This window comes from Amblyomma americanum, chromosome 9 (assembly GCF_052857255.1).
Source record: "Amblyomma americanum isolate KBUSLIRL-KWMA chromosome 9, ASM5285725v1, whole genome shotgun sequence".
NCBI lineage: Eukaryota > Metazoa > Arthropoda > Arachnida > Ixodida > Ixodidae > Amblyomma > Amblyomma americanum.
The window spans coordinates 92,992,535-93,011,585 of NC_135505.1; the positions used below are offsets into that span (position 1 = coordinate 92,992,535).

At 50.5% G+C, this 19,051-nt stretch overlaps 1 protein-coding gene across 50 annotated transcripts in view; it reads left to right on the forward strand.

Annotated features, from left to right (window-relative positions):
* The window catches only part of LOC144103794 (CUGBP Elav-like family member 2), a 541,184-nt gene that overhangs the window by 262,689 nt on the left and 259,444 nt on the right, over positions 1-19,051 (forward strand). For 9 of the 50 annotated variants that reach the window (XM_077636449.1, XM_077636453.1, XM_077636450.1 and 6 more), the window contains exon 1: positions 12,283-12,940. The exons of 34 other annotated variants lie outside the window; for them this stretch is intronic. In XM_077636449.1, coding sequence (XP_077492575.1) covers positions 12,897-12,940 — 44 coding nt within the window. In that variant the 5' untranslated portion in view covers positions 12,283-12,896. Of the gene's footprint in view, positions 1-12,242; positions 12,941-19,051 lie in introns of those variants that run through there. 7 more of the 50 variants (XM_077636448.1, XM_077636461.1, XM_077636462.1 and 4 more) reach the window with 4 other exon arrangements.

Consider the following 19,051-nt stretch of genomic DNA (forward strand, 5'->3'; position numbering starts at 1 on the left):
TTGCTTTGCAGTGTTTGCTCGGACATTCTCTCTCTCTTTTCCATCCCTTTTTCTTTCTTTTTTTCGCCTCGTTTTGTCCGCGCGCGCACGCGTCCCTTTTCGCCTTTCTTCCTCTACCTTGCGCGAGTTTCAATTTGCCGGCGCTGGCGAAATTCGAGTGCGAGCAAATACAAGGCGCGTAAATAAAAGAGCGCGCGATGGGAGGAGACGACGCGGGAGTGTGAGAAAAAAAGGAAACAAAACAAAACAAAAGCGCTTTCGCCCGCATCTTTGGCTAGCGCACGGGGAGAACGCCGCCCGCGCCGTTTTGAATGCGCCTCTTCCGCTCTCGATTTACTGTCCTCCTCATCTTCCTCCTCTGTCTCTGCCCTGCTCTCATCTCTTACCTTCTCCCTCTCACATCGGCCCCGAAGGTGCGCAACGCTCCCCCCTGTTCGTATTTGTGTCGTTTGAATATTGACGTTTTTGTTTGCCCGGCGGAGGCCGCTGAAGAGGCACTCGCTGTCTCTGCCGGGCGAGACCCTGAGCTGTATTTACAAATTGCGATTCTCCTTCGATCAAGGAAGGGAATTTCTTTTTCTCCTGGCCTTTATTATATTTTTTTGCGTGGATTTCTTTTTACGCCTTCTTTCTATTTTTTTTTATCGGTTTCCGACGTAAGGCGGCTTTTTTTTTCCTTTCCCCTTCAGTCGTTCGCGTTTCCGATTGATTTCGGCGCTTTCACCTTGCGTCCTGTTGCTCTTCATCCGTTTCTGTTTCTGATGAGGCGTCGCTGCCTGCCTTCCGCTTCGATCGAACTTCAACATTCTGGTCTCGCCGGTTTCTGCTTGTGTGCGTAGTCCCTCGTTTTTTTTTTTCTTACCGACCTCTTCTAGGAACCATGGACAGAAAGCCAAATCAAATATTTTGTCACTGTTGCCCCGTCACGCTTAACCCGTCACGCTCAACCTGTCACTATTAGCCCGTCGCTCTTAAACAGTCACGCTTAAACAGTCAGGCTTAACCCGTCACGCTTAAACCGTCACGCTTATCCCGAACACACCTTGCGGGATCACCTAACAGCCTTACGAGCCTGCACCCTAAATAGAGAGAGGAGCAAAAAAGTAGTAACCTGCCCCCTAGCGCAGTTCCTTTTATAAAAGCTGTGCGCTGGAGGACAGCTTATTCCATTTTTAGTCTAATGTGGGCGTATTTGTGTATCCAGTGTACGCTGCAAACGTTCTGGAATCTGGCTGGCACTTGCGTGATCCTATAGCCTAAATAAATAGGAAATAAACGCGCATTCGACGCTAAGTGATCGCGACCGTCATTGTCAAATGTGTGCTTGCGAAAGCTGTCGGTGTTGCTGTTGTTGCGTTACGCTGACGCGCGTTTAAAACCAGGCGCAGTTTGTCTGGACTCTCGCACTGCAAGCAGTGTGTGCACGTTATCGCGAGCAGGGAGTTGTACCCATAGATTTTCTTACTATTAACTAGAGGGAAAGCTGGCGCCCCGCCTATGGGAGTTTGCATGGAGATTCCTCGAGACCGCCTGTACCACCATGGGCGCTCTAAGCATCATGGGGCGGAGAGCTACCGACTGCAGAACTACAACTTTTGCCCCCCAAAATAATGAAAAAACAAACGTTGTTCGATAATCAAGAATGTCCTATCATTCAATATTCTGTCTATAAATTGTAGCAAACGAGCAGAAAAGTATGCAAATGCAAAGTTTGCTCAAAATAACCGATCGCTTGCTCTCCTATTCGCCAAGCATTGTAGACCACAAAAGCCGATATTTTGTGCTTAACAGGCGCACTTTAAAAAATATTTTTTTGAAAAAAATGTTGTCGCTTCAACATTTTAAAATGTTTTTGCACAGCATTTTGGGAAACAAAACCTTTTATTGGCGTCGTGTGCTGTTGCATTTTCGCTACTATGATTTTTGTACACTACTTTTACGCCGAAATCGTCTGTGCGCGGAGCGCGCCGTGGATACGGAATGGGACATCTTAGTAACGCCACTCTGTGTTCCTGAAAAAAACCTACTGTGTTCACCAAGTAGCTCATCGCCCCATGATGTTTTGCGCGCCCATGAAGATACACGTGCAGCGCCGCCAGCTTTCTCTCTAGTCAGTAGTAAGAAACTCTATGGTTGTACCCTTCTCCCATTAGCAGATTTAATATCATTCGAATCGAATTTCAATAGCTTGTAATGTCATGAATCGGCTGCTACACGGGAACATTTAATGTCATTGGATTTGAATGATGTGAGCCACCGAATGAGTTTCGGGAACTCATTCGCATTCAGGCTCGAACCGAACGTATACTTCTGGGCACCAGATACGCAGCAGAAATAAGCAACGCCAAAAAATAATTTGCACACCGCCAAAGTTCTAGGGTTGTGTTTATTTAGCTCTGCAAAAAAGAAAATGTTCATTTTTGCGTGAAGCTATTCGCACTAGAGCTTTTCGTGGATAGCCGTTACTCTCGGTCTCGGCAGCAGCCTGCACAATAGCAGAAAATGAGATTTGAAGCCTTTAATAATATTGCGCAGAAATGTTTATATTCGCTTTTAAATGCTACACAACAATGCAAAGCACCTTTTATGCGCACTGATGTCTCTAAATTGCGCTTTTTTTTCGCTGATCGTCATCGCTGTCGTTTGCGAATGGCATTATTTTTTGACCATGCAGCACCGAAAAAGGTCGAATGACATTCGATCGATGCATCGATCGGTTGAAATTACAATAAATTTGCTAGTGTGTCACGTATATCGCTAGCCCACACGGATCGTCAGTCGTATCGACGGAGGATTGGAAATGTGCGTGTCTAAAGCCCGGATTGACTTCGAAGCGACGTTTGTCGTTTTTGCTTCTTCGTCTTCGTTGTGACAACGCAAGGACAGTTTTCATAAAAGCGTCGCGCATGTTTCAGGGCAGTACGCGCAATTTTTTTTTGTGCTGTGTTAGACGAGGGTGAACCATTTTTCTTTCACGTAATACAAAGGGGAAACGTGTCGTAAACGCAGTACTTGCATGCCCTAGTTCTTATATGCTTCATCGTTGGGGCAGTACTGTGAACAGGTAAGAACAAAAGAAAAAAAATGAGCACTCGAAATCTATGCGTCACAGATGCATCGGGGTGTGAACTGTCGAAGAAGTAACGTCAACTTTCCCAGTCTGTCGTATGCATATGTGACGACTCCTCGAAACTCTCATGCGTGTAGCAATATACGCTGCCTCGCGCTTTCGCTATGCCGAGGGCCCGTTCGACTTTTTTTCACAAGTTAACGCCGTCGTGCTCAGTGGCGCAACGCTTCTGACCTTCGCGGGTGTTCGCGGCCAACCTTCTGGAATCGCCTTCCTCACCTTCTTTGATTTCCGCCTCGTTTTTCGCACCTGTCGAAACTCCGCGACTGATGGCGTGACCGATGGTCCGAAGGGAGCTGACGATATCGCAATTCAGAAAGCCCGAAGCTCAGCCAGCACCCTCTGTGGCTTCCCCTCAAAGAGATGGGGCAGATGAGGTCTTTGAAACCTTCAGTTCCGTTGCTCAATGCTGAAAAGTGTTTTGAAACACCTGAGAATGGAGAATGCATCTCTCTGTGGAAAGCGGGGATAGAGAGAGAGAGAGAAACATCTGACGGTCGTGACCGGGTGAAATGAAATGTGAAACGGAAGGTTGGGGCTGTCTCATCGTCTGGGTATGGCGCAAGGGCGCCCTCCGCTGCCTGCGCGCAGGAAAATAAGCGGCGCGCGTAAATTGGAAGGTGGAATGTAAATAGGCGGCAGGGGCGCTGGAGTCGTTGAGCGACGCTGGCCAGGTTTCACGTGCTGCCGTACCGCCGTGGGGGAAGAGGGAATGTATATAAAGGAAAAGAGAGACGACTCGGTGAGAGAAGCGAAGACAGCCTCCGCGGGGACCTTGACTTGCCGGCTAGACGGATGAACTGAAGATATGCGCCGAAAGGCGCCATCCGAGCCAGACAGAGACGTTCGAAGGAAAGTCGGAGACCCGAGTTGTACTGACTTTAGAGACCCGCCTTTGTTTTTGTTTTTCCTTTGTTTTTCTATCACGTATGCAGATACTCGTCTTCGGCCGGCGCATATATGAACCGCTGCTTTTGTGTTATTGCTTAGCACGCTTTAGGATTTATCTTTTTCCCTTATCGAAAGAGTCGTCGTTATTCGAAGGTTGGCGCAGGCTTCGCAGTTGCCGCTCCGAGCTTCACTGATGGCGTATCTTATGGGGAAAGCTGTGAAGAAATTCTGCTGCTTCGAGAGGTGTGTGCTCGTGCGCTTCTTTTGCTTATTTTATGTTTGCGCGCCAAGTCTTTCCTCTTGTACGCTGAACTGCACACGAGTTCGTGGTGAGTCATAAGATTGACTCGGGGCCAACTGTTTGTTGTTTTTTGTTTGTTGTTTAGCTATCCTGTATAAACTCTGGGAGCTCTTGATTGTTGTTTTCTTTGCTGCCGCTGTCGCGATTCCGTGTAACGCAACTTGTGCATCTTCGCGATCGCGACTCCTCAAGGCCTGACCTTTTCTGATCGTCAGCAATTCAGTAATCGGACACAACTCAAGAATGGAGCTTCTTTTCCCCGTCAAATGACCCCCTTCCAGCCAATGGCGTCGGGGGGTTCTCGGAACACTGCTAGCGTGACAATGCAGGCAGCGGCACAACAGCGCAGGGAGGGGACTGCCGCCTTTCATCTGCCACTGCCTGCATTGGCACACTAGCATGTTCATAAGTGTCCTTTCTAGCCAGGTAACATGTCTTAGCATATATTCTGATGTGCTACACCGCTAAAAACACTGCGCCGAAAAGACTGCTCTTCGACTTGAACTCTGTTCTTAGAAATTGTGGAATATCGTAGGCGATTCACCATTAGGGTTGTAATCGCAGGTTCCACTTTTTCGCTCGTCTTTTGACTGAGGTCGCTGTGATTTTAGCGTAAGACGTCGTTCAACGTTGCGGCATGAATATCAATCGACGGCGTATAGTATTCATCGCAGTCTACCCAATGTTTTCGCTGTTTTTTTCTCTTTTATCTCTTTCTGCGAATGCACACGCGCTGTCTTGCTGAGCGAATTCACTGCCTTCTCATAATAGTTTCTATTCGCGTTCTTGTCCGCTTCATCCACTGTAACGCCACCGCCGCTGTTATCGACGGTGCTGTTTCCGTAGGGCACTCACGTATACAGCGTTAGCGGGGGGGGGGGGGGGGGAGGTAGGTAGTAAACGGTGTGTACTTAGTAATACCGACTCATAACCGGAAGCGTCGATGTGTTTGCCCCCAGGCTCGCTCTTCGAAGCCTTGTTTGCGAGTCAGCGATAAGGCTGTCCTTGTTTGCAGACTGTTTCTCTAAACTTTGTTTTTTTTTTCTTGGCGCTAACTAAAACTAGTGGTTTTCTTGTTCCCGGCTTTGACAGTCTATGTCGCACTGGTTACGTTAATTTCAAAGATCACTGCGGGCGGAAATCGAACGTGTTTTTCTGCACGTTTCGGCGTAATAAACTTGTCTGTCTGCTTCCTCAGCACAGTATCCTACACTGACGCCGAGGAATTCGTGAAGCAATAAAAGACATAGTATGCACACGCTGTTGTGGTGTTTTCTTTTTGTTTTTTACATCGCACAACTGTTCACGTCGTGCGTGCTGAGAGAGCTATACGTGAAGTTGTAGGAGCGTTTCTCGCTAAAGCGTAACGCAGCGATTTCAGGGTCCTCAAGGGAGACGCCCATGTCTCGGCAAGCGTTTACGCTGTCGCATTAGCGTTTGCAACTAGTGCCGAAATAGGCGCATTGGGTTTATGACGTACCCCTGGTCTGTACGATATTTGCGCACCGGTCGGATACGCTATGGGGCAGCGCGTGCCGCAGTGGGCATCTCAGATGTCGCGACGGCGGCGCCGCTTGGCAGCGCATCTGAATGGTGGAAAAATCCTTTAAATATCCGTGGCTGCCGGTATCAGACAATTACAGGCTGTCTACAATTATTTGGCTGCCTACAATCACAAGTGGGACGGATGTGCACCGGCTGACCCGGTGGTACGCCATATATACCTCCTGGCTTTCGACAGGGCGTTCCTCTCCGGGAACACATAGAAGCCAGAGCGGTCGCAGGGACTGTATACAGAAAGGGATGCATCGTAAAGGGCTATAAATGTAAATTTCGTAAATCGGTTGTGGGGTGAAAGAAAATGGCGCAGTATCTGTCTCACTTATCTTGGTGGACACCTGAACCGCACCCTGGGGGAAAGAGGAGAAAGGAGAGGCCGAGAGAAGAAAGAAAGAGGTGCCGTAGTGGAGGGCTCCGGAATAATTTCGACCGCCTCGGGATCTTTTTTAACGTGCACTCTCATCGCACATCACACGGGCGCCTTTCGCGTTTCGCCACCATCGAAGCGCGGCCGCCGCGGTGGGGTTCGAACCCGGGTACTCAGGCTCGTAGAGGGCTGTGCGTGCGCGTTTTGTTTACAAAACTAACCTTCCTTCTTTCCGCCTTTTTCTCGTCCTTCGACCCTCTCCCCCTTGAAACGTATCCGTCCGTTGCCTGATCTACCTCCTTCCGTTTTCTTTCTTTCTTTATTCTCCCTTCCTTCTTTCTTTCTTTCCTCCCGTCAACACTTCGCCCTTCGCGCATGCATGCATCTGCGATATCTCTAGCCGCTCTGCGCAGTTGAAACTTGACGAGGTGTGCTTGCGTCGTATTCGAGCGGACGTGGCCCCGTGCTTCTGTAAGCTGCGCATTTCTTTCGGCGTTTTGTTTGCGGGCCTCGAAAGTTGGTCCGGTAGTATATCACGCTGGTCCCACCTTTAGTTACGCGGCACAGACTCCGTCGATGCGTGGCGCGCGCCGGACTACAGCAGGCAACTCCCGGAGTGTGTAGGGTCAAGTTGGCGCGTTACCAAGAAACGAGCGTAGGCGCGGTAGCGACCTGCGCTTAGCTGGCGATAAAAGAAAAAAAAGGAAAAAAGAATCAGTTTTGATGCGTTTTTCCTCTGCTTGTTTAATTGACTAACTTGTCTCCCGGGGTAGCGGCTTTCATTAGTGCCCCTCTGCTGCCGTCGGATATGAAGGGGCCGGCTAGAAGTGTGCGTGCTTCGGGTAATAATATGCCGCCGGTTTGATCTTTGCGAAGGGTTATTATTAGTCGCAATCTCTCGCACCCCCAAGTGACTATCTCCTCTCCCAAGCACGCGCAAGACGAGAGTGGCGCTCTGCGCTCTCTCGTGCGCGTGGCGCTCGCGCGTTCGCGTTTCTCGCTTGCTTAGTCGCCTTTGCATGTGCAACTTTCCGCTCACTGTGTAAGCTCTTCTTACGAAATCGCCACGAAACCGCCTTCGGCCCTCCTTTCTCCATGTTCCTCCTAAGCGGACATTGCTCACCCTAAGACGTTGCAGGATGTCTCGGGAAGAAACAGAGTTCCAATGGGTTAGGAACCGTATCAAGGGGCGTCCTTGGACAAAGGCTGCGTCCATGGACTACAAGAAACAAAAGTCGGTAATTGGATTGACCATGGAATTAAGGCCACACTATGCTGCGCAGCTTGACGTGACAGTGATCACTTATCGCTAGGATGTACTGCGCTGTACTCGGATACAATTCAAGAAAAAAGCGGCTTTCCCCCTTCAAAGCACCCTGTTCCAGCAATGGCGTCGGCGCGTTTTCAGGAACTTGCTAGTGTGACACTGCAGGGAGTGGCGGATGGAAGCTGCTGGTCGCCTCCCTGCATTGTCACGTTGAGATTCATGATATCCGGCCGACGCCATTGGCTGGAATTGCATTCGAGTATACAATTCCTTCACTGCGGAGTTCAAATGAAGCTGGACGCTACAGGGTATGGCCACAGGCAGACACCTTGATGCCTTGGAATTTCTGCCTCTCCGCCACGCCCCTCCCTCCGCGTCCATTCATCCTTGCGTATGTGGACTGCATTCCGGTCGTTCTGGGTCCCTGGATGCCGCGCGTGACGCGCCCCAAATTGCAGCGTTCGTTTCCTGGAAACGTTCATTGATTGAAGTCGTCTCTCTCCGTTCGAATCTCTCACTTTAAGCGTCCCTATGCTTTACTTTTTAATCTTTGCGATCCATCCACGTGGGGCCAGCGTAAAGTCTTCTTGGCGGGCTTTTAAAAGCACCGCGGCTCCCTTCACGCGGGTCGGTCGTCCCGCAGCAGGGCACGTGGCGGCGGGGCCCTTTTAAAGGGCGAGCGCCGAGACTCGCGTACGCTACTGCGCGACCAAGGTCCTCGTAGATAGAGAGCAGTGCCTCCCTCGTGGCCATTCCTCAGCTCTCTCTCCGAAGGCTGTTTCGCTTTCGTCGCTCCCTGTTTTCCTTTCCTTTCCCTTCCTCCTTTCCCGTTTGCTCCGCTCGATCTTTATTAATTTAACGGCGGTGGACGCGGCGTGCACGCCCACCCCCCTCCTCCTTCCATCCCTTTTTGGGGAGGCTCGATTCCCTCTCGCCACGTGCTTGCTGCCCCTGCATGGCTGCTGGGAATGAAAAAAGTTTTTTTTTTTATTTACGAAGGGTACTTGGGACACGGAGAGAGATGGAGTGGGGGAGCGAGTCGAGGCTTGCATTGCAGGGATCTGGTTTGTTCATTAGAACGTAATCCCGGTATAAGCCTCCCCTCTCGCGCTTTCCCGATTTTTCTTTTTCCCCCAGCTCTTGCAGCGTCGTTTCTTAGCGTTTTTCTTTTCCAATCTGTCTTTTGCGTGTGTGTGCGTGTGTGCGCGTTTTTTTTTTTCGTCATCGGAGATTTTGCGTTTGGCCTTCTTTGTAGTTTCTCTGCCTTTACGGCCCCACGCGAAGTGCGGGCTCTTGGCCGGGACAGGAAATTAAAGATTTTTCTTTTCCCCTCCATGATCTTTGCTTTCGATGAGACTGTTCCCGAGGGGTGTTTTTTTCTGCTTTGTATAGTTGCGTTTTTCTCTTTGTTTTCTTGATATCTCCCGCCTTATACATAGCCGGCTCTGCTGTAGGTCGATATTCTTTAGCGTGCCTTCTTCCCCCGTTCGAATAGCCATCGGGAGCGCGGGGGACGCTGAATATTTCTCCGCGTACCGTACCTGCTCGCCGGAAGTACGTTGCTCATCGCGATATCGTGGGCTGGGGCACCCTTCCCAGACGCAGCAGTTCTGATTGAGCGAGCAGAGTGAGCTGCAAGACCCAACGCCAGGTAGCGGCTGCCCTCTAACCTCGACGCGTTCTCCGAGGAGGCTAGCATGACTAGGGGGTACGTGTGGGATGGGTCGCTTTCGTGTCTCCGCGTTTGCTGGTTGACGCGTACGAATGACACCGGGAGGATTCCAGCTGCCGCTTGGCTTTCCGTCGTAGGAAGAACTTTGTAGTCACCATGATTTCTGTAGCACAGGGATAGTTTGGCATTAGTTACGCTATGTGCAGTCTTTATCGAGAGTACACAGGCCAAGGGGTCTGCTTCTGAGCCCTGGAGCCCAGCTCCTCTTACATACTCATGGTCCCTAATCTCACGAAGGCGGGAGGAACTTTAGTTCTCAGCCCTCCCAAGCTTAGGACTGTCAAATGTGCTTAAGAGCGCCGCTACATTGCTTGGAAGCAAGCCCCTTGGGCTGTATATTTTTGGCAAAGACTGTACAGTAATGCACGTAAGTTACGTAATACTTAACAAGGGGATGGTTCGGGCTAGTGGGTATGCGTTATGATCCATAGCGCAGCAACAAAACAGGGGACAAACACAAGCGCTAATTGTGTTTGTCCCCTGTTTTGTTGCTGCGCTATGGATCACAACTCATAGTACGTAATACCTTGCCGTGAGCTAAATATCGACCATACTGATGTTCTGTTCCTGAAATAATCAGGTTTAGTAGAACGCGGCTGAGTGGAGTGGAATTACACGTTTTTGTAGTTTTTGTATGCGAGTGCTGCGTTGGGGGATGTATTGTTGTATGGAGTACATAGAAGCTAATTACAGGTACTGAGAAACACTTAGGGCAGCTTTGCGTAGACAAGTTCTCGGAATTTTTTTGTTTGTTTTTACTGTGTGCGTGAAGTCGAAAGACGCTGGACGGAGTACAGCCTTATTCGCTCCAGTTTCTGGTAAAGCTTTGTGTATTCTAAGGATGCATTTGACATGAAATACGGTGGCGTGAACCATCATTAATCTGCGAATGACACGAATGCTGGCTGAGTCTCACACCTGTGTGATTGATGCGATCATATTACCGGCGCAGAAACCCCCGCATCCTAGATTTGAAGCTCGCGTTTTTCCATCAGCCACCATATGATTTATTTATTTGTTTTGTAGACGTAATTCGGTTGAACTTAATCGAGAGACGAAGTTTCGTATACGTTTGCCATCATCGTTTACGAAACGACGGCCTGCGGTCGGCCTTCCCCGCCCGACCGCCCGTTTAGGCGAGTGAATCTGCCGGAGAATACCGAAGAAAAATGATCCCCAACTCTTGAGTGGTTTTAGCGGATCAAAAAGAATGAGTGCGGTCAGCCGCCGAAATGAAATTTCGGTATCGCCTTTCGCTGGGGCCACTGACTCGGCTAACATCACACAAAAAGGTTACTTCTGGAGCACCGTTACTTCGGGGCAGTAATCGGTCTCTCCGGCGCTTGTTTTTCTTGTCTTTTCAACGTTGCGAGCTTAGTTTTTATGCGCGCCTTAGCTTAGTTCGGCAGATTCGTCCGGTTCATATTTGCTCTTCACTGGGCGTTCGTCATCTTGGGCCGCCTTGGTGGCTCGCTGGGGGAGTTCTTAATGTGATTTGCCCGCGCTCGTCCTTGGGGGTTTAATGCTTTCGGCCGTATGAGAGGGGTGCGCGCAGCTGGTATATTGCATTAAACCACTCTACTTACTCCACTGCGGCGTTGCTCAAACCCCCAAGTGCATACCTTGCATTTGTTTCTTCGGATAAGTTTTTGACCCCCCCTAATGCCTTCGACATTTTGGACTAGGGTTATTACATGGGAGCTCCAGGTGGCTGAAATCGGTTGCTTTTTTTTTGTTCCTTCGTTCCGTGCGTTACATCTGCATGCCCTTATTTTGCCTTTCTTCTGTAGTTCTCATTCTGCTCTTGTTGAATAAAGCCCTTAAGTCTTCGCTACTTTGTGCGCGTGCTTGGTACTCGTCCGTGGAGGCAAATTGAACTCGGTGCCGAATTGGTTCTTACGTAAGTAGAAGGCAGGACTCCCTCGCCTGCAACGCACCAAGCCTCAGTTCTGGTTGGCTCGGCCTAGCGTAGTTTTTTTTTTTTTCCGACGGAGTTTTCAGGCTTTCCGAGAACGATTGCCTGTCTTCATTGGCTAGAGATTTAAAGATCGTGTTTGCGTCCTCTTGTGACGTCACACGTCACTGCAGCATTGTTTTCTCCTTTTATTGAGCGCTATGTTAGTGATGACTTGATTCGCACATGATGCTAGAGTAGCAAGATGAGGCGGGGGAGAAATGTATTTCATCGAGAAGGTACTGTGATCGGAGGAACGACGTGAGAGGCCCCGGATGTGCACTAGTAATGCTCCCTGCCTCTCCGATGACATCTTTCTCATTTGCTAGCCTGTGACGTGTTCACTTACTGTTCACGTGCTCACTAAAGTCGCTACAGTCGAATACAACTCAATATCGCTGCAGCTTTTCCCCGTCAAAGGACCCCCTTCCAGCCAGTGGCGTCGGCCGATTTTCGTGACCCTGGTAGTGCGACAAAGCAGAGAGTAGTAGATGAAAGGGTATATTCCAAGGTCGGGATAGGCACCTCTCTCCATTGTGGCGTAGCTCCCTGCATTGTCACGCTAGCAGGGTCACGATAATCTGCCGACGCCATTGGCTGGAAGGCGGGGCTCCTTTGGGGAAAAGCCGCTGGGTTCTTGAGTTGTATCCGACTATAGAGTGCTGCACGGAGATTAGATAGGCGTTCCCACGTGTGGTGTCTTAAGACAAAGATCGGAACAACTATGCATAGTCTAAAGAAGCCGCAGAAAAGAAAAAGTATACGGAACCCAGAGGTCCGACCCGAGGTCCGTCGTGCCCGTGGTCGCGTCCCCGAATGACATCACTTCCGGTGCGCGAGCGCGGGCCCGAACACCGGGGATCGCGGTGGCGCTGCGAGCTGCAGCGTTGTTTTCCCCTCCGGCTAACGGCGCTTCTTTCCTCCTCCTCAGTCAGGCGTGTGTCCCGTGCCTTTCCCTATCTCTCTCTCTCTACTCTCTCCGGTGCTTGCGAGGGCGCCCTCTTTGTTTTTGTTAGGGGCGCTGGCCGCGCTTTTTCTCCGCCGGAGAAGCGACCGATCGTTGCTGTGGCGTCGGGTCTCAGTCGGCACTCCGCCTCCGGAGCGCTCTGAAGTCGCGTGTGTGTGCTCCACTCCTTGCTCCGGTGCGCGTCGCGTGTCGGCGCGGACGCCGCCGTGTCGTGTCGTCTACGCCGCTGCCTTACTGCACCTTTGCCTCGCTGGTTGGGCGCAACAAGCAGCCTAGCCTGTCGGTGCTCTCCATTACAATAGCGGGCGTCGATAGTTGTTCTTTTCCGTGCGCGTGTCGGAGAGATCGCTTGTTGCTTCTGCCTCCCCGAGAGGCCAGCGTGTGAACCTAAACCGAAATGCCAGTGCTCCTCGTGACGTGAAACAGTGAAGAGCGGGTTGTCTGTTTCGTTCCTTTTTTTTGTTTGTTTCTGTTCGGAGCACAGCGGTGTGTATCAAGTGGGCCGCGGGTGTCGACCGGTGAACCGTTCCTTCGGCTTCTCGTTGGTTTTTGTTTTGTGTTCTTTTTGTTTCCTTTTTTTCTTCTTCCTTTGTTCTTTGGTGTGCGCGATGGTGATTCCCTTTGTGGCCTCGACGTGTTCCTCCTCCGCCCGAGTGGAATACTGCCGGCACGCCGCCGCTGCGTTGTCCTCCGTTGTTGTGGTTCGCCGTGAGCCCGCTACCCGTGGATGCGGTGCGAACAACCGGCTGTGAAGGCGGACTGCGGCCTCACGTGAGTGTTGCTTTGGCGCTCGCTCGCTCTCTCGTTACAACGAACACGCGTTACGGCGGAATAGTTCTGTCCGCGCGCGAGGCCCAGTAACGGAGAACATTCGCGCCTTTGCCACGTGCGCTTTGGGGGAGCTGTGGGCGCGCTTTACTCCGTAGCAACTTCGGTCAGTGTGGATCATTTGAGCTTTCCTTGGAACGAAAGTGCCTTGTTTTGGTCGCCGCTTTGTGCGAGGTTTCGCCCTCAGTCGAGCTAGCTGTCACTCTGTACGCCTTAGTGCAACTGCTTCAGTCAAAAATCAAACAGAAGGACGTAAAGGCAGCGAGCTGAAACAGGCGATGCCCACTAGGCTACCCTACACGTGTGGAGGGGAACGAAGGAAAAAAAGAGAACAGTGGTAACAAAATGAGTTTTTCAGGTTGTGTCGAAATTCTGCATGATTGCAAAGTATTAATCTCCCACTAGTTTCTGATTTCTTCAGTAGCGTAGGTAACGAGGAATGAGTAGCTTGAGGAAACACGACCATGCCGGAAGTTTTCAAGTCAAAGATTGTTTTAGTTTAACCAAATGGAGGTTTGGGTGCCAATGTTCGCTTGTTTCGAGCGTGGTTCGACACCGGCGCAGCTCTTTTGAATTTCTAATGAGTATTACTGCAAATTCCGCTTAACTCGTCAGAGTGCGAGCTCCTACTCTAAAGCATGATAACGAGCACCTACTCCAAAACATGTTAACGTTTTGTACGGGTTGACAGCTTAGAAAATGAAACGCTAATCACATAGTGTATTCAAAATAATGGCTAGCAAAAGAACGCGTCGGTGCCCTTTCGTTATATATCCGCCGTGTCTCGTTATGATCCATAGCGCAGCAACAAAACAGGGGACCGTGTCTCTTTAATCGCTTCGCGCGTGCTGCGTATCCGACGGGCAAGCAGACGGCTTCCTCGGGAGTTTTAGGATCAGAAGCCTGGGGCCTCGAAATTGAGCTCTTACTGTGTTAGGTCTTTTTGAGTGCCCGAACGAAGTAAACCTAACTTACCGAGCTGTAACCTGTCGCATAAGGGCAGTTTGTCGTAGGCTAGTCCGCCTGTAGCTCCGCAGGACTCGCAACGCAAGTTCTGTATGTTGCATATTTAGTTCCGAGCGCACGCAGCCGTTCTCTGCTGCTGGGCCTCGCTCGCCCCCTTCTTACCGCGTGCGGAGCCGAAGACGCTAAGCGCCCTTGGAACCTCGTACGCGCGCGAACCTTGGAAATCTTCCTCGGAATCATGTACGAACACGTAGCTTAAACGAAAAAAAAACGAACAAATAGATACCTATAAAAAGCAGAGGAACCCTGACATTCTCTCAGGGGCCCCGGCAGTCTGAGCGTCACTGGCGAACCTGGAGAGACGTCTTGGAACTGCGCGGGCATATTTCACTCGCGCTGAGCCGGATGGCGATGATTTGCTGTGATCCGGTGAGGCGGCCTGTCGCATTTGCATTGTAAGCTCAGCCGAGCCTCCTCCGCTGTACCTTTCGCAGCGGCGGCAAAAGCTGCCGAGGGTCGAGGCAAGCGTCGTCCTTGGTTTGTGCCCTCCCTAATTGGCCGTTTATTGCTGCCGTCCCGCTGTCTTCGGCTCTCGCGCGCGGCGGACCGTGAAGTGAGGCGCACTCGAGCGCGTCGCCCGCGGAGCGGGAGACACGGCTTCTGACGACGTCGTCGTCGAGTGAGCGATGCATGCGCGTCTTGTGGGTCCGGGGCTTCCCGCAGCGTAGCTGTAGCCCGTATTTCGGGGGGTGAGTGAGCAAGTCGTCGTTACCCCCGACTATCTGGGCGGAATGCCCAACTTCTGAAACGCGTCTCGCTATTCTCCCGTTATAGCGAAAACAGTGTAGCTTAATTACCGCGTATATCGAAATTCTCCTATGTAAGCTCGTTTTTGCACCGCTTGAGAACATCGTTTCTAGGAAGCGTGTATAGGGTCTGTATAAAAGTGTCTCCTAGGGGTAACATCACGAGGGATACTTTGCTAGTATTGTCGCCTGGAGCTAGTCATCAGAAGAAAAGAAGCTGTTCGGCGTTCTCGCAGGCAGGTCTAGTTTTCCAGCCAGCATCAAAAGCCGTGTCTCCTGCTCTTGGCTTCCGCCTTTTCTCGTGACGTCATGCATGCTGACGTCACTTGTGTGTTTACGTGAACGTCAATTGTGCGCTGTCTTTTGCATGCAGTGCAGTGTCAACTACGACTGGGGCATCGCTTCGTTCTGATCGCGAACCGACTAACGGGCGCCGCTATTGTGCGCCAACTGTTTTTCCTATTACCGTATTGAAACAGTGGCTGTAACGTGGTTAATACTATTGCAGAAAAATTTCAGTCGTGGTCATAAAAAAAGGACAAAAAACATATTCGTCGTGAGACGTCCGCGGAATCGTTATTGGTGGTGACTCCACGTAAGTGCTGAAACGGATGAGCAGTAGTCGTTTGCAGCTATCGCACGCGCTTCTCTATTTGAGTCGTAAGTTGCTGCAAACACGGTGTGTCCCGTTTCTTGCTAGATCCTTGAGCTCCATCATTCGATGACGTTCTCTATGGTCCCGCTGTTATTTATTTTTCCATTCGCTTCCGCGGCACGTGGACGAAGTAATTAACCTCGACTTGGGAGCACACTATCTCCGCGGTAGTACCGTCGCACGTCGCGGCTTGCAACGTGATTGACAGCTTTCGTGGGGGCATTGCCCCCTTGCTTTCCGTCGCATTTCGTGCGCGGTGACGTCATCGTCCGTCGCCCTCCTCGCAAGGCGCCGCGTAGTATTCCCGCGCAGAGCTAATCACCAGCCGCGCCCTATCGCTTCTCACGGAGGGCGTTCTTCCCGTTCGTATGTGAACATCGTTTAGCGCAACGCTTCCGAGCATCACGTCGTTCTCGCTATCGATGTGCGGCGCAGTCTTTTTCGAGGCTGATAAGGAAGGGAGATTTAATTGTCCGCGTTGCTTCGTAACACCTCGGCCTCTTCGCCGCCCAGGGCACAGTTCCAGTGCGACCGATGCGGTGATAAATGTCACCCTAGGTATGCGCGCTAGAAGTTAACGGTGTAATGATGATAACGTCGCTCTTTCTTACTGTATGCCGCCCCCGATGACGTAGTTCTTCCCAGTGGACAGTTCTGCGCATGCCCATTTCCTCCTTCAACTTCTATTATCTTATTTCATGCTCCTGCAGTCATTCTCTCTCTCTCTCTCTCTCTCTCTCTCTCTCTCTCTCTCTCTCTCTCTCACAACTCCCCCCTCCCCAGAATCGGACACATGCTAAAAAGGCGTTGCCAAGTGCAAAGACCGCCAGTACAGCTTACAGAGCCCAGTGAAAATTTCAGCGTGTCGCTTGAACAAACCGTAATAACAAACACGATGCACACACATTAAAAGACAAGCAAATGTGGGCAACAGAATTGAAGCCATTAACTCTACGGCCTTCAGCGCGGCGCGGCTGAAAGGTTGATATGCGAGAGAACAGTCGGACGTATGTCTGTTTCGCCAATGGACGTCGCCTCCTGCACTCCAGAACACGAGTACGCCTATATGGGAGTAAGCTGTCTTCTAAAGCCCCAACTCGATGGGCACATCCTACGCGTACGTGCAGAGCGCCTGTGCGCCCAGCGCCGCGTCGCGACGGGCGTCGCAAGTGGTGTGCAGCTCCATAGCCTGTCGCTGACTCGCGCTCGTGCGCGCACTAGCACGTTGTTGCTAGACCTCATAGATTGGAACTGGCCAAAACAGTTAGACTGCCGCTTGAAATCTTTAGATTTTGAAAGTAGCAAGGCAAGTTATGTAATATATAAACTGAACTGCAGTTTTAATAGTAGCTTTTCATTCAAACTGGCACGTATTTCAGTGCTTATCGCGGAGAGATTTCCACCGCTTCTGAATGTGGTGAACGTTCTCTGCGTGATTGAAACATGAAGAATCTTAAGAACATTACAATCATGAAGTGCTCGTCATGAGCAATGTGCCTGCTTACCTTCACATGGTGTTCCCGGCATTATTTCCGCCGCCACCTCCTTCCAGGACGCTGCCGTAACGAGCTTATTTTTGTGGTGTTTGTGGCTGGCAAGACACAGCGAGCGGCGCCTCTCAACAGCAGCGATTAATTTTTCATTGCTTATTAGGTACGACATGTTTGCGCAGGGGGCTGTCGCAGCTCGTTGACAAAAAAATCAGTCGGCGCGCCACGGAGGCTCATTCCGGATATAGCGGGAACTGTGCCCTCTCATTGGCCACAAACCAGCGAGCCACTTCCGGCGCGTGCGGCAGCGCGCCCGCCAGGGCCGAAAATATCTGACATGAACAGATATCTAGCAACGCGCGCGCCTGCGCGCGCGTCTCGCTTTGTGCATGCGCAGACATGATCCAGCGTACGCCCGTGCGCGTAGGCGCTCAGCCGGTACGCGTAGGATGCGTCCATCGAGTTGGGGCTTAAGGCACCTCTTTGTATAGAAGGGAGTGTGCTAGTGGAGATGCTCCCATGTGTTTACAATGCGTGCCCTTCGTTCACCTTTCTGCCGGTGTTTGTGCTGCGTCAGAGGTTCAAACGGGGGTAGCGTTGCGAAAAGCGATCAGAGGAGAGGCAGCATGGCCCATATATCTCGCCTTGTGTTTTTTAAGAGCGTTAGCTGTTATGTTTCTCGATTTATTGGGGTCTGCTACCACCTCCCTTCGGCGTGAAATTTTCCAAGTCCGAGGAATTCAAGATGACGGCCCACTTAATAAATCGATATAGCAACCCAATTGGTGGGTCATTGGTGACTTATTGAATCAGAGAATTGATGATTGATTGGTGACATCAGTCAATAATAAAAACTAAACGTAACACTAAATAAAATAAGCTTAAAAATTCGTATTTCCATTGGTGTACCTCCCTTTAATCTCGTTCATATCAAATCCAGTAAACCAAGCAGTTACTTCAACGTCTGCCAGGCGGTGGCGGAAACTTCTGACCATTGTTCTCTCTCTGGCCTCGATCTGTGGTTTTGCGGAAACCGGGAAGGCTGCAAAAAAGAAAGGCGGTCAGAGTTAAAGGTGCGGGGAGAGAGAAAGGTGTTTCATTGCTGGGCAGGATCCAGTGTCTGAGTCTCCCCGTGAAACCCGTGCTCCGGCGTGGCTCATCGACGAGCGCTTGCGTAGTCACCGATTGAGTCACGGACGAGGCGTGCGTGTTTGCCGGACGCGCGCTTGCGCAGGCTCCTAAATATGTACCCGTCATTTGATCCGATAGACGGCTGATAAAAGATAAGAGTGTGCACTGGATTAATGGCACACACCGAGTGGGAGTACAAACAAGCTTTATTCTTGTCGAGGAATGCGTGTTACTCTGGCTTTTCTGGACTTTCTGCCCCTCACCCTTTAGATTGGCTGGGTTTTTTTGTCGTTGAGCGAGCCTTTTTTTTTACACCATCTCTCTGGTTTACCTCGAGCTCGGAGCGGTTAAATTGATTGAATGAATGTTTATTTGACAGAAATACAAAGGAAACTCTGTCGAAGAGGCCGACAAAAAGGCAACTAATACCTGACTAAGTGTCAGTCCCCTTTCCGAGCACACAAAACACTCAAGCAACACACAGTAAGCAAATTACATAAAGTGTAAGCGTGCACCGAAAATGGAAGGTACATGCAACACATAACAGTGAGAGCATGTACCGTTTCGGTTACCGCTTCGTCTCGGACAGTTTCTTCGGTTTCGAGAATACGGACGCGTTGCTTGGTACTTAAATGTGAATGTTCTGTAACGCCTTGTTTGTGTGCATAACGAGGCCGTGTGGGGGATTTTTTTTAGCCTAGCGGGAATCACATCGGTGCTGACGGCCGAGGATAAAACCGCGTAAAAACACTTCCCCGCCCTTATTAAAACTGTCTATAGACTGTCTATACGCTTCTAATAGACGCTATTGCCTGCCTATAGATATATTTTTGTTGTATTCATAGTCTATACACTGTATATAGACAAAAGTCTACTAAAAGTCTATGGGCATTATCTATAGATTGTCTATAGACTGTGTATATATAGGATTTGTATTGCCTATTGACTGTTCTCTATAGTTTGTCTGTAGACAGTCTATAGACTCTATAGACAGAAGCATATGGAC